Source organism: Elephantulus edwardii, unplaced genomic scaffold (genome assembly GCF_000299155.1).
Source record: "Elephantulus edwardii isolate Elephantulus edwardi_28Jun2011 unplaced genomic scaffold, EleEdw1.0 scaffold00055, whole genome shotgun sequence".
Taxonomy (NCBI): Eukaryota; Metazoa; Chordata; class Mammalia; order Macroscelidea; family Macroscelididae; genus Elephantulus; species Elephantulus edwardii.
In genome coordinates, this window is record NW_006399805.1 from 4,108,596 (window position 1) to 4,122,992 (window position 14,397).

General features: G+C 42.0%; 1 protein-coding gene across 1 annotated transcript in view; it reads left to right on the forward strand.

The window, feature by feature from the left end:
- Nucleotides 1-14,397, forward strand: part of EXOC4 (exocyst complex component 4) — an 877,780-nt gene that overhangs the window by 240,741 nt on the left and 622,642 nt on the right. The window contains exon 8 of the mRNA XM_006887139.1: nt 12,639-12,784. Coding sequence (XP_006887201.1) covers nt 12,639-12,784 — 146 coding nt within the window. The remainder of the gene's footprint in view (nt 1-12,638; nt 12,785-14,397) is intronic.

The following is a 14,397-nucleotide window of genomic DNA, read 5'->3' on the forward strand; positions in this document are numbered from 1 at the left end:
AAAAAAAGTATTTGGGAAAAAAGTCAAACAGGAAAACCAATCTTAATGAATTAAATTTGTTGCTTGAATTATTGATGAAGTAATTCTCCATTTTTGAACTCTAGAGTTTCTCTGTCAACTACAAGCTTGCTTAAACTAGCAATGTGGTTAATTTGATTAACCTTTGAATTTATAGACTAACCTCAAGTGTAGTAGATGAATGAAACCATTTAACCCAGTTCTTTGAATTAACATACAATATTTCAGTAGAAATAGTGAATAATTATTGTAGATGTGTTGTAGATATTCTGTACTTTTTCTTTTGCCTTTCCTGGCAACAAAATAGTAAACAATTTTTTGTTGTTGTTGTTAACCAAGCTGTGGATAGATATTTTTCTTCAGTTTAGTGCAAATTAAATTAAAAAGATGTATGCGTTTCATCTTTACATAGAATTTTGCTTATGTTGTAGACAGAATGTTTCTTGTGATTCAAGAGCTTACACAATCTAGAAATAAGTGATATTAAGTTACTTCTTTACTCATAAAGGATTTTAGTAAGGTATGCCAGAGAGACATGAACTGAATTATATTCATAACAGTGCCAGGAAGTGTGTGACTAAGTAATGCCTTCTCATTAAGTCACATTGGCAGGTTAAGAGATAAATACAGGGAAGTCAAATAATGTACAGTGATACATGATTAATTGCCAAGTGGAAGCAATAATTTTGGAGTCCTGAAGGAATGTAGAGGAGAGTTTAGATAGATTGGTCTAAGAAGGTTTTATATATGGAATTGGAGCTGCACACCAGTTTATCCTTGACGATGGCTGGGGAGGGGGCAGAGGGGAAAGTCTTTCCTGGTAATGTGAATATGCACATCCTTTGACCAGTGAGTACACATGCTGAGCTCAATGCTTGTGTTCGATTCTGAGGAATCTGACATGTGATTCGACATCAGATCATGAAGAGCTCTATGTGAATTCAGTTGTGATAGTCTTTGTGAGCGTCTTAAATAAAGAAATTCTCTTTATAGTCTCACTGCTTTCCAGAAGGTAGTCACTGAGTCCCTGTTAAATAGAGAAGGCCTCCAGACCTCATTATCTCCTTGTCTCTCCCACATTTCCCTTCAGTCCTAAAGGGAGGCTCTTTGCCACAGTTCCTGGCACTCAGTAGGTACTTAATAAATATTAATTGAATCCCAATCTGCATTTATTACCCCTGAAGATTTCATTTGGAGTAAACCATAAGCAAGCATTGTGTTTTATAGGTCTGCCAATGTTCACATAATCCAGATAACCAGTATGAGCAATCTTTAGCCACTGAACTGCTAATTGAAAATTCTAGGTCATAACCACTTAATTGAATAAGCTGTCTCCAGAGAGTAATTTGGGTCTTTTCCAAGATGCATTAACTCTTTCAGGTCATTAGGATAGTACTTATCGCATTGGAGCAGAAATTTAATAAATGGTTCTCCTGTGAGGTGGGTAAATCAATCTACCTGGAGAAGCCTGAAGTTTCACCATGGGTGTTGTAGTTATGCTCAGAGGATTCCGTCCCTCAGGATGAGACATCAATACGTGGCTGCCCTCTCATGCAACTAACTCTCACTTAGGTCATTTACTAGAGAGTGCCTACTTTGTTCAAGATACTGTATCAGATGCTGACAGAGATACAAAGAAAAGGCGCACTCTGAACAAGAGGCAGGAGATAAAGGAGGCAACTGCCGGATAAAGTACTTGAGTGGTTCTAACCTGCTCTGTGGCTTTAAATGAGAGTGTGCTATCTTAGCTGACAATTCAAGTTGAGGGTGACCTCCAGACCGTGGAAGCATGCCATGTTCACAGGATGCACCCAGCATGGCCATGGTCTGAGTGCACACAGAACCCAAACACCGGCTCATTGCTTCCAAGTTCATTCCAATGCCTAGCGAACCTTGGTGAGGCGGTTAAAGCCTTAAGAGAGGACGCTGCCCATTTTTCTCCTATAGAGAGGTTGTGTGATTCCAATGACAGCAGGTACACACTATGCGACCACACCACACCATGCTCCTTATGTCCATGTATATGCATGTACAACTGTGAGCAAACAGATGCATGGAAGTACGCACGTGTTTTGTTGACATACGGACTCTGTTAACATGGAGAATTTTTACAAGAATTCATAAATGTGCCACTTTGTTCTCATAAAATACTCATTATTACTGGCTGATACTGATGCCAAATGGCTGTGAGAGGAAGGTGAGCACTTGAAAAAAAGCCACCATCTCTTGGAGACAGGCTTCTTAAGCGATCACCCGATAGTCTCGATACGGATTTCAGCCTTGTTACCATAAGGGCGACCTCCAGAGAGAGAAGAGGTTGGGAAGGTCAGGCCGGACGCTCTCCTGTGGTACCAGCTTCTGCGTGTTGGGAAGATGATGATGTGTGCCCTTGAGTCGGCTCTGACTCCTAGCTGACTCTCCAGGGGATTTTCAGTGGCAGTAAATCTCGCTAGAAGAGATTACCCATTCTTCTCCCAGGGAGCAGCTGGCAGATTAGAGCCGCGTGCCTTTGAAATAGTGGTGCAGGTTCTTACCGTCAAGTTACCAGAGCCTGCACTGTGAAGACAGAGGCAGCTAATTAGAATTGAAAGTTATAAGAGAACATTGAGCTTGAAAATAAGACAACTTTTATAAAAAATAAAAACTTCTGTAAGGATTCAAAATGCCAGAATTTACTCAAGCAATGGACATTATAGTATTTTTTAACAATTAAAAAATTAATAATTATAAAAATCCACTTTCTACATAAATATACACAAACGTTCTATAAAATATTTCCAGCTCATTCTAAGAAATCAGTTTTACCCTCTTGAAGAAAGCCAAGGATATCTCTGAAAAACTTAAGAGGGACAAAATAGATTAAAAAAATATTCAACAACTTTTTTAGCAAATTGATACTGTTGTTGTTATGTGCCGTCGAGTCGCCTGCGACTCATAGCGACCCTATGTACAACAGCCCTAAACACCACTCTGTCCTGTGCCAATCGCACTGCCCCTGACACTCCCATCCCAATTATCCCAGTCACTGAATCAATCCACCTCATAGAGGGCCTTCCTCTCCTGCGCCGTCCCTCCACCCTCCCATGCATGAGGTCCCTCTCTAAGGACTGGTCTCTCCTCACAACATGTCCGAAGTATGTTAGACAGAGCCTCAGAATCCTTGCCTCCAAGAAGCCACCCGGTTTAACCCTTTCCAGGACAAATCTGTTTGTTTTCCTAGCAGTCCATGGTATTCTCAATACTCTTCTCCAGCACCACAGCTCAAAGGTATCAATTCTCCTTCTGTGCTCCCTGGTCATTGTCCAACTCTCTGATGCATAACAAGTGATTGCGAAGACCATGGCCTGTATCAGATGCACCTCAGTCTCCAGAGAGACACCATTGCTCTTCAGCACTTTGGAGAGGTCCCTAACAGCAGACTTTCCCATGGCAATGCACCTTTTAATTTCCTGGCTGCTGGTGCCAAGACTGTTGACTATGGAGCCAAGCAAACTAAAGCTGTGTACAATCTCAATCTCTTCACCATCCATCCTGATGTTGCCAATTGGTCCAGTGGTGAGAATCTTTAAACTACATAACCTGATCAAGTGGGAATTAACACTTAATGAATTTGGTATAGTAACAGAATTGCTGCAGATTAAAGTGTGCTACAGCGCAGGAGAGGAAGGCCCTCTATGAGGTGGATTGATTCAGTGACTGGGATAATTAGGATGGGAGTGTCAGAGACAGTGCGATTGGCACAGGACAGAGCAGAGTTTAGGGCTGTTGTACATAGGGTCGCTATGAGTCCCAAGCGACTCGACGGCACATAACAACAACAACAACAACTCGAAAATATGTGTTATAAACTCTAACCATTGTGCCTATTATCATCTCATTTCAGAGTGGACTATTTTGTTATGTTGGTGAATCAGGTTAGTGTAGATTTGTTTTAAGTCAGTCTCATTTGAGATAAAAAGGAGATGAGGCAGGCAGGGAAGTGAAGCCGAAATGTGGTGGAAGAGTGATGCTGAGATTCTAAGGACTCAGGGAACCAAGACACAAGGGTGGTTTCCCCGGAACCAGCACATAAAGAAAGCTTGCTCTTCCCCAGAGCGAACACCATGAGTTTAGACTTTTTAATCTCCTGCTGATAGAAACAGACTTGGAAGCAGGAGTGTCATTCACGCCTGAAATGGCTTGCCTGCAGAAACTCTATGAACACTGCTCAGGTCTTTTGTTCGTAGGGTTGCTGTGAGTCATCTGTGACTCAGTGGCACTTAACAATAACAACCATATGAGAAACTAAATTTGTTAAAGCCATTCACTTACAGTATTTCTGTTGTAGCAGCACAAGGTAACTAAGACAAGAAAGACTAAATTTCAAAAAACCACACAACAGTTGATTCAGCGAAGCATTTGACAGACTAAAGCACTCTTTTATTATTGAAAGAATATACAACTCTTCTTAGCAAACCAGAACTAGAAGAGAACTTTCTCAGTCTGAGGAAAGAAGTGTGTGGAAAAGCTATGGTTTCATTATGAGGGAACTTTATGAGGTGATCGAAGCATTCTAACATTCTTTTGATGATCACACAGTTTTTAGTTTTATAAAATACTATCCAACTGCACATCATATCGGGTGAGTTTTGTGCGATACAACTTACACCTCAGTAAAGCTTTTAAATTATACTATGTGATAGCATCAGATTACAAATATTCAGAGGTTCATTTCTGTCAGAAGGCTGATAATTATTTTATGAGCTTATAGACATAGACTTAGCAGTCTTAATACAAGTTAATTAATTTATAAATCATGGAAATCTCGTCAACATTATTTCTCCTTTTACATTATGTGCGTGAGAGTATACATGAATATTCATATGCTTCGTAAGGGAGTACTGTATTCCCACTAAATTTGCTGTCCCTCCTAAATTTGTCCTTGTATCTTCCCGACTATTGTTCATGGAACCACATTTTAAAGAGTCCTTATATGTAAAAGCTTTCGCTGTTTTTATGTCTTCTTTTCTTTGCTCAGTAAGTGATAGTGTTTCTTGCTACTGTTACTATTACCATTTAACACTTTCTGTAGGTTCACTTTCATAATCTTCTCCCCTTTATATATTTACCTCAGTTTGTTGTTGTTGTTGATTGCCATCAAGCACAACTCATAGCGACCCTATGACAAAAGACCTGAAGCCTTTCTATAACTATCGTCATTTCTCCAAGTTCATAGAGTTTTTAGAGCCATGTTGTTTCGGAAATGGATGCCACTCCTGTTGTGCCAGATTTTGCTTGTAATCCCACTGTTTTTTCTCTATTATTTTATACACTAGCAGATTAACTTTCTTAAAGTGTATTTATTACTGTTTTATTTACCTATTCAAAAGGTTTTATTACCTTAACATTTCACGCTTCCCTGAAATGTGCTCCAGTGGCCTGGTCCATAAAGAATTGTGCTGCCAGCCCACAGGTACATGGTTCAAATCCATCAGCCACTCCACAGGAGAAAGACCGTCTCCTCCTGTGCAGCTGACAGCCTCTGAAAATCCAGTGCAAAGTCAATTCTGACTCGCAATGAGTTGAGGTTTTGGCATTTCATATTTCCTTAAAAGTCTGCAATGAAAGGTCTTTAGAAGTTCATGTATGTCCCATGTTGACCCTTTGTTCATTTTTTAATATCACCTGAACTTGTTGATATGCATTCTAAATGTGTGCCTGGAAGTCAATCCTAACTCCTAAGTGACAGTGCTCAATAGAACTGCTTCCTGGGACTTTGAAGCTGTGCTCTTCATGGAAGCCGACTACCACGTCTTTATCTTGCAGAACAGCTGGTGAGGTAAGCACGTGGGTGCTTAACCACTGCCCCACCAGACCTCTTACAGCCGTTAACCCCAAACCCATTGCCTGTGACATGATTCCAAACTTAGGGAAACCCTCTGTCCGCTGTCCAAGGCTTTACACCTTTGTGGTAGCAGACTGTCTCGTCTTCTCTGGCAGAGCAGCTGAGGGATTAGAACAAGTGACCTTTTGATTAGCAGCCAGCACCTACAGACACCTTAGGGAGCTCTGCTGACATAGTAGTAAGGAGCAGCACGCCAACCCAAAGGCACACGGTTTGAATCCACTGGCTGCTTTGTGGGAGGAATATGAGCAGTCTGTTCCCATGTAGTTAACTGCCTCTAAAACCCACTGGAGGGTCAGCTGTGAGTCAGTCCAGACTTGATGGGGCCCAGCAGAGATACCCTGAATTATTCCAACACTCTAGTTTGTGTATATTTTTCTTCTGCCTGTTTCTTACTGTTACTCACATTTTCGGTTCGGTTTGCCCAGTGGTAAGGAGCAGGGCTGACAAATCCACAGGCACGTTGTTCAAGTCCGTCAGCTTCTCTATGGGACAAAGATGGACAGTCTTGTCCCGTGTGATTTACTGCCTCTGAAAACCCGCTGGAGGGTCAGCTAGGGATCAGTTCCCACTTGATAGTACATAGCAGTGGTGTCCAGGAGAGCTCTGGTTGTGTAGTGTGTAGGAAGTTGTGCTGTTAACCACCAGCTGCTCTGTGAGAGAAAGGTGCATCATCTCCTCCCAAGCAGTCTACATCCAGAAACCCACTGTAGGGTCAGCTCTGAGTTGGTTCAGACTCAATGCCAATGACAGAGATAGAGTCCTGGTCATATAGTGTGTGCTGTGTTGGGCTGCTGATATCAGGTTGGTGGTTTGTTTTTTGTGTTTGTTTTTTCTTTTAATTATTGTGTGTGTGTGTGTGTGTGTGTGTGTACACGTACCGTCAAATCAAATCTGACTGGTACAGGAGGAGATTGTTCCTCCTTTTCCAGCAGAGCATCTGGTGGATTTGAACCGCATACCTCAGGGATTACAGTGCAGCTTCTTGCCACTAGGCCACCACAGTTCGCCCAGGTTGGCAGTTTGAATTTACCAGCTGCCGTGTGGGGGAAAGATGGCCAATCCCCTCCTGTGAAGATTCACAGTCTTGGAAACTTCGTGGGTGCTTGGAGGCCCTGAGTTGGGGTCGATTGGATGTCAGTGGGTTTGTCGATTTGAAGCAGTTCAGTGGCAGTAAGTTTGGTTTTTAAAAATGCTGTAATATTTTTATTATTATTAATTTTAATGAAAATTTACAGAGATTTTGGATTTCCATTCATTCATTGTTGCACTTTTCTCCCTGCTCACACATCCCCTCCAGTTCGTTGAAGTCTTTTTTCCTCGTCTTAGTTAAGAGCCTTCTTGTCCTTAAATGCCAGCCGCAGTTTCTGTGTCCTGCTGCTTAAGGCTATACCACGTTCTCCGGGGGCCTTCCTGTGTCCATGGCTAGATAAACACTCGTCGGATAAGATTTCTTTTTATGTCCTGGTTTTCTACCCAGTAGTTTGCCTATTATATTTAGTAATGAGAATGTATTAATTTTAAAATAAATAAAAATATTCATTTGATAACTACTAAAACAGTGTTGTGAAGAACACGTTGCTCTGTTCAAAGAGGGAAAAACAAAAAGCTAATGTGAATGTGAGCCTTTGGAGCTGACTTTACAATCAGGTATTTAATACTCTTGGGGATTTTTTTTTTTTTTTTGGTTTGTTTGTTTTACTCCAAATACTGACAGAGCTGTTCACATGACCATACTAATGGTGGCCTTAACTGTACAATTACCATTGATAATGAGTGTAATTAAGCAGGCAGACATTCCATTTTCAAAATGACTGTGTTTATTTTTCTTTTGGCTTTCTTACTGCAGACTATTGTAGTCCCTTATACAATGGAACCAATTAGACTGCTATCTTGAAAAAAGAAATAATGCTGCATTTTCTGTTTTCTCTTTGTGGTTGTCTTTTTTTTTTTTCTTTTCTCTTTTCTTTCAGGCAAACTTATGGGGAAACCTGATAGTATTGAGCAACTTTTAAGTCATGATCCAATTTTTAAAAGCAATACTAAGTTATTTCAGTCTCACATGTTTTCAGGACTCTTGGTGATAGACTGTGGCACTCATAAAAATCGGAAGTGTGATACAAGTTATCACACACGTTAAGATTACAGTGCTTATTTGAGCTAGTTTATTAAAAAAGGAGGCAGAAAAAACCCCTAATGGTTACTTACAGTTCTGTGTACGAGTCTTTTTGGTGGACATTTTTAGAGCAAATGAAACAACATTTTTCTGGTGTTAATGCATGAGTATATTCATGGAAGCATGGATTTTAACCACGATGACTGTCAGTATTAGTGTGGCAACCTCATGTCTTTTGCCACAGAACTTTATCAACTCTGGACATAGATTGCTGTCACATAAGCTGCCTTACCTCAGAGCAGCACTCAGGGTCGAGATTTGAAGATCATTACCACAACTGCCTAAGTTCTTGAGTGGATTAGGTAATCCTAGGGAACTCTTCTAAAAGTGTATACTTTTTATTTCATGTGCATGTGAAGTTGAACAATGAGGAAGGAAGGTTGAAGATTTGATACTTGTGAATGATGTGGGTGAAGAGTATTGAATATCCCATGGATTACCAAACCCAAAATCTGTCTGGGAAAAAATGCAACCACGGTGCTTCTTAGAGGCAAGGACAGTGAAGTTTTTGTTCTGTCTCACATACTTTGGGCATGCTGTTAGGAGGTGCTAGTCCTCGGAGAAAGAGATCATGCTTGGAAAGGTAGAAAAGGAGAGAGAGAGACAGAGACAAACACACACACACAGAGCTCCCCCTCCCCCAACAAAAAGTGTGACACTGTGATTGCAGTAATGGCCTTGAGCATGGAGGCACAGGATAGGGCAAGGTTTCCATCAGGTGCCGTTGAGTTAAGCACCATTCAGCAGATCTGAATCCTGGCCTATCCTGCACCATCCGCACAATCTCAGAGATAGTTGAGCCTATTGCTGCAGTCACTGTGTCAACCCACCTGGTTCAGGGGCTTCCTCTCTTTAGCAGACCCCTGCCTTCCCAAGCATGATGTACCTCTCCAAGGAACAGCCTCTCCTAGCAACATGCCCAAAGTACGTGAGACAGTGCTTCTCCGTTTTTGGCTCCAAAAAGCACTCTGGCTCCAAGGAGCATCGTTTCTAATACACATCTGTTTATTTCTTTTGGAAGCCCATGGAATATCCGGTACTCTTCTCCAACACTACAGTTCAAAGGCCCCAGTTCTTCCTCCGTCATCCTTAGTCATTAGTTTTTTCTTTGAATGTATCTTTCTTTACCTTTTGGGAAAGACATCTTTGCGTCATGTTGGTATTTGAGCTGAGTGATCTCAGTGTGTTTGTAGACATCTTTTTCCATCGGTGTCACGGCTAGGTCAGTTGAATTGCTCCTGATGCATAGCTGCCCAGAGTCCCACAGGGTGAAACAGTGGCCGCTGTTGCTCTATCTCACCCTTGATGCTGTGTAGAGCCTGTTAGTGCAGCCGCTGTGACAGTCCTTATTACTGAGGGTCTTTTCGCATCTTTTGGTGACCAAGCCTGGCACTCTGCTCGTGGCACTGACCTTCCCTGACAGAATGCCCCAAGAATGCCAGATGCAGCCTGGCTGGCCTTTCTTCTCAGGAGCATCCTGGTTGCACTTCTGAGACAGATTTGCTTGTTCTCCTGGCACCTCCTGGGATAGTCATTCAGTATTCCTTGCCAGCATCATAATTCATGATAGTATATCAGTTTGCATTACATCTTTTTTTTCACTTTCAATTACCTTTTTAAAAAACCATTACATCAACTTGACATTCTTTTTTTTTTTTTTTTTGTTTACGAGCCTTCTTTTGATCACAGATTGCTGAAAGTCGTGCTGTTGGCAGTCACACCAGATCTGCAGTGTAACTGGGCCCCTCTGTTGAGTTGTTACTAAAGGAGGGACCCGGCTCGGTGTTCTCCCTGCCTATTGGCCAGTGTCGGTGATGTATTAACAGAGATAGTTATTTGTCAGAGTTACTTCATCAACATGCTGAATGATCCTCTCGTGGCCTCATAAATTTAAAACTAAAAAGCCAAAACCACATTGACTAATCTGTTAACGTGTTTTATACTTCCCTGGTGCAGTCTTTATTGTGCAGAAGATCAATAAATAAGGCTCACTTTGTGCGTCCATAGACCCGTTCCTCCTGCAGTCTGTGTGCTCTTGGTGGACTTAGAATATCATGGTTCAAGTTAGAGGCTTTGCTGTTGTTGTTCGAGTGCAATTCATAGTGACCATATGAACAGCCAGTTTGAACTCTGTCCTGTCCTGCACCATCCTCAGCTTCTCAGACACACGGGAACCCGTTGGTGAAGCCACTATGCTGGGGGTCGCCCTCTCCTTCACGGACCCTCCACCTTTCCAAGCGTGATGTCCCTCTCCAGAGAACAGCCTCTCCTAGCCACATGCCCAAAGTATAAAAGATGGAGCTTAGCCATTTTTGCCTCCAGTGAGCACTCTGGCTGCATTTCCCCCCAGATCTATCTGTTTGTTCTTTGACAATCCGTGGGATATTCAGAGGCTTTAGAAACAACTAAAGATGCCCTAGTGGTTAAGGCTTACAAATCCACCAGCTGCTCCATGGGAGAAATATGGTCATTCAAGATTTCCAGCCTCTGGAAACTCGCTGGAGTGACCCTGTGTGTTGATTCAGACTCAGTGGCAGTCAGTAGAGTTGAATAATCGTTGTTACATGCTGTCAGGTCACAACTGACTCAGTCAGCCTCCAGCAAGTTTTCTGAGGCTGTCATTTGCACAAGTGTGTTGAGGTAAGCAGTATTTTAAGCCTGGCCTGCCATTCTATAATTAGACTAGTTCCCCCTGCCCCCTCCTCCCCTTTTTTTCTTTCTTACTGTGATTTAAATGAAAGTTTACAGAAAGGTTGGATTTTCATTCATTCATTATTGCACATTTCCCCCTTTTTCCACTTCGACATGCCCCAATCTGCTTTGCAATGCACCTCTTGTTCCAGATTGTTGCTATATATATAATACATTATCTACCCACTCTTTTCTTGTTATCCTCCCACTCTTCCATGTCAGTTCAATTTTATAACAGTGGTATGAAACAGTATTTGTCCTTTTGTGACTGAGGTATTTCACTCAGCGTAATATCTTCTAGACTCACCCATATTGTGTAGTATTTTATGAGGTTTTTTTTCAATGCTGTGTAATATTACATTGTGTGAATGTACTGTAATTTTTATATCCATTCATTTATTGAGAGGTCTTTGTGCTGCTGTCCATCTGGTATAGTGAATAATGCAGCAGTAAAATGGGTGTGCATTAGGCTAGTTTCTTAATATCTTTCATGCTGTTTCTTCATTGATTTTGTTTGATGATCAAGTCAGATTGTTTCTAAAATGTGTGGTATTTGACATGCCTTCCTAAGGTGTACGAGCTTTTACAGGAGACATAATGCCTGTGACATTCATGTTGGACTGTGCTGTGTCCACAGGCAGTTCCATGAGAATGTTTTTTTAATCATAGTCCCTAATATGGTCTGCAGACTTTCAGTGAATGAACATAGCATGCAGTCACACACAAAGAATGCTTCTATGGGATCTTGAGTCTCTAAAAAGCTTTTACTTCAGCTATGAATAGAATTGCTTGCCTACATGTACTTGAATCTCTTGAAGATTTAAATGTGGTGAGTGATTCCAGAACAGAATTGATGTGCTTTAATCCTTGGGTAGATATTTTTAGGATCAGTGGTACTTTATGTTGGGATGTGCTATTTTCTTTCTGACAGGGAGGACTTATTCAGATACATTCTGTGAAATTAGTGTAGTGGGTGACTCCGGGCCTCGCCCGACTGCGGCTCTAAAGGGGACAGCTTTTCCCAGAAACACTCACAGTCATAGTAGCCTAAAACACTAGGGGTGTCTCCTGCTTAGATATGAATGATGGCCCTTGAAATTCATTGTCTAACAGGACTGCTCAGGTTCCTGTGACCTACAAGTCCCTCTGAGTGGTGGTTTTGTGAATTTGGTGAGTCACTTTTCCAGGATTAGGGAGAGAGTGATGCAATGAGAAGGTCTCCATAGAGTTCACTTCCGCAACCTCGAGCCCCTCTAATCTCCCATTTCCTTGTCTGTAATAACCTACTTGATAACATATTGCACTTTAAATGAGATAACACATCCATGTGGAGTACCTTGGCCACCTGCAGAGAGAGTGTGCGGTAAATGTGCATTACTGCAGATGCTGCTGCAATTTGGAATAACAAAGGTTATGATAAAATGATAAAGGAGAAACTCACTGGCATCTAGTCAGAACCAGCTCAGAGCTGACCGTTCAGCAGGTTTTCTTAGGTGATAAATCACATGGGAGGAGATTATTTGTTTTTCTCCTGTGGAGCAGCTAATAGGTTCATCACCAGAGCTCCCTGTTAAGTGTTAGTATTTGTTCATTTGTCACAGGCCGTGCACATCGTAGACATTCAATAAAATTACCACATTTACCCCCATGTTCAGCTGCCTGCCACCCTGTTCCTAGTTCTACAAAGGAGAAGCACCCTTAATAGGTTTTTTCCTCACACCTTTCATTGTTCACCTGGAAGAACAAATTGCTAAGTTCTGACATTTGTGGTGTCAGTGATGAGATTTTGAAATTAGATTTGCATGGTTCTAAAATGGTTTTCTTAATTGCACATTATAACTGTGTGCCTTAACCTGTTTGATTGCACAGATGCTTTTGACGGAGTACTTGGACATGAAAAATACGCGGGCGGCCTCTGAACCATCAGCACAGCTGAGTTACGCCAGCACTGGGCGTGAGTTTGCAGCGTTTTTTGCCAAGAAGAAACCTCAAAGGCCAAAAAATTCCCTTTTCAAGTAAGTACCATTCTTCCTCCTTAGCTGACTCGTGTAAAAGGTGTTATACTCCAAATAGGAGGACTTTCCCTTGGACTTTCTCTGGTTAATGTGCATTTGAAATTCTTTCTGTAGTGACCCTTGGTGACTGTCACTGGCTCTTTTGGGCTGTGGTTACTGGGCTTGCTATGATCTTTTAAAGAAAACCTCCTGGAATTTGGTTTAAGGAGTCTTACCTGTTGCCTTTGAGTCCGTTCTTCTAAAGGCCTTGTATGCAGTGGTACCTGCCATGAAGTCCTCAAGGCTGCATATCGTCACGGAAGCAGAATGTTTCATCTTTCTTTTAGGGAGCAGCTGGTGGTGGTTCCAACCACTGATTGTTCAGGCATAGCAGAGTGTCTGAACCACCGGGAGTCGCTCTGTGAAGTGTGGGAATATTGGTTGCAGCGTTTGAAAAAGCCCCAAGTGTTAAGACGGAACCCTTGTTAATAAAGTTATGCAAATCTCCTTGCCTAAGTAGTATGAGGCTTTATATGGTTGTATTTAATAAAGGAACAATCTTGAAATTCATTTTTTCTAATTACTGTCTTAGTTAGCCCCACCAGGCCATGTGCTCCCAATGTCTGACTCTAGATAAGAGCTAGCAGTTAATAATATCAGAGTTAGCATTTCTAACAACAGTAAAAACAGCTAGTCCCAATTCGGTGCTTGCGATATACAGGGCATGATACTAGGTGAGTTTCTCAAAAACATCATTTGTGCTTAATTTTGTTGAGGTTGCACCACCAGGTTTTGACAGGAGCAGTAAGAGCGGCCTCCTTTTCGGGGTGCTGGCCAAGGTGCTCAGCCCGTTTCCCTTTGCTCTTCCTCCTCCTTTTGGTTAGGTGCTACTCCTCTTGGGTGGGTGCTGCGTCTCTTGGGTGGGTGCTACTCCTCTTGGGTGGGTGCTACTCCTCTTGGGTGGGTGCTACTCCTCTTGGGTGGGTGCTACTCCTCTTGGGTGGGTGCTGCGCCTCTTGGGTGGGTGCTGCGCCTCTTGGGTGGGTGCTGCGCCTCTTGACGAGGCAGCTCTGCTAGCTTAGAGTGTAATTACTAGTTTGTGCTGCTGATTCAAAAGCTGCTTGTCTCTGGGAGTTCAAATCCAACAGCAGCTCTGAGGGGGAAAGATGGGAAGTCTTTTTGTGATTTACAGCCTCAGAAACCTGATGGAGGGTCTGGTCTGAGTTGAGGACGGTTGCTCTGAGTTGGAACCGATGTGGCAGCTGTGTGCCTGAGTGCTTTTGATTCCGTTGTCTCTTAGGTATCTGTGAGTTGTAACCTAAGAACAGCAGTGACACCTAACAATAGGGACTTCATAGGTGTTCACTGTGAATTCAGTCCCCTTTGATATATGAGACACCAAAGCTTTAAGTAATGCATATATGATCGCTTAGCTAGCAAGTAGGAGAAGCAGGATCTGAATTTTGGCAGGTTAGTTCTAGACCTATGTGGGGGTTTTTTAGGAATTAATGAATATTTTAAGAAGTCAAATGGATAGGGCATGAATTTCAAAGAATTTGTACATATCCTCTAGCTTTTCAAATTTATTAGAGTATAACTTCATAATATTCTGATATTATGTTGTTGTTGTTGTT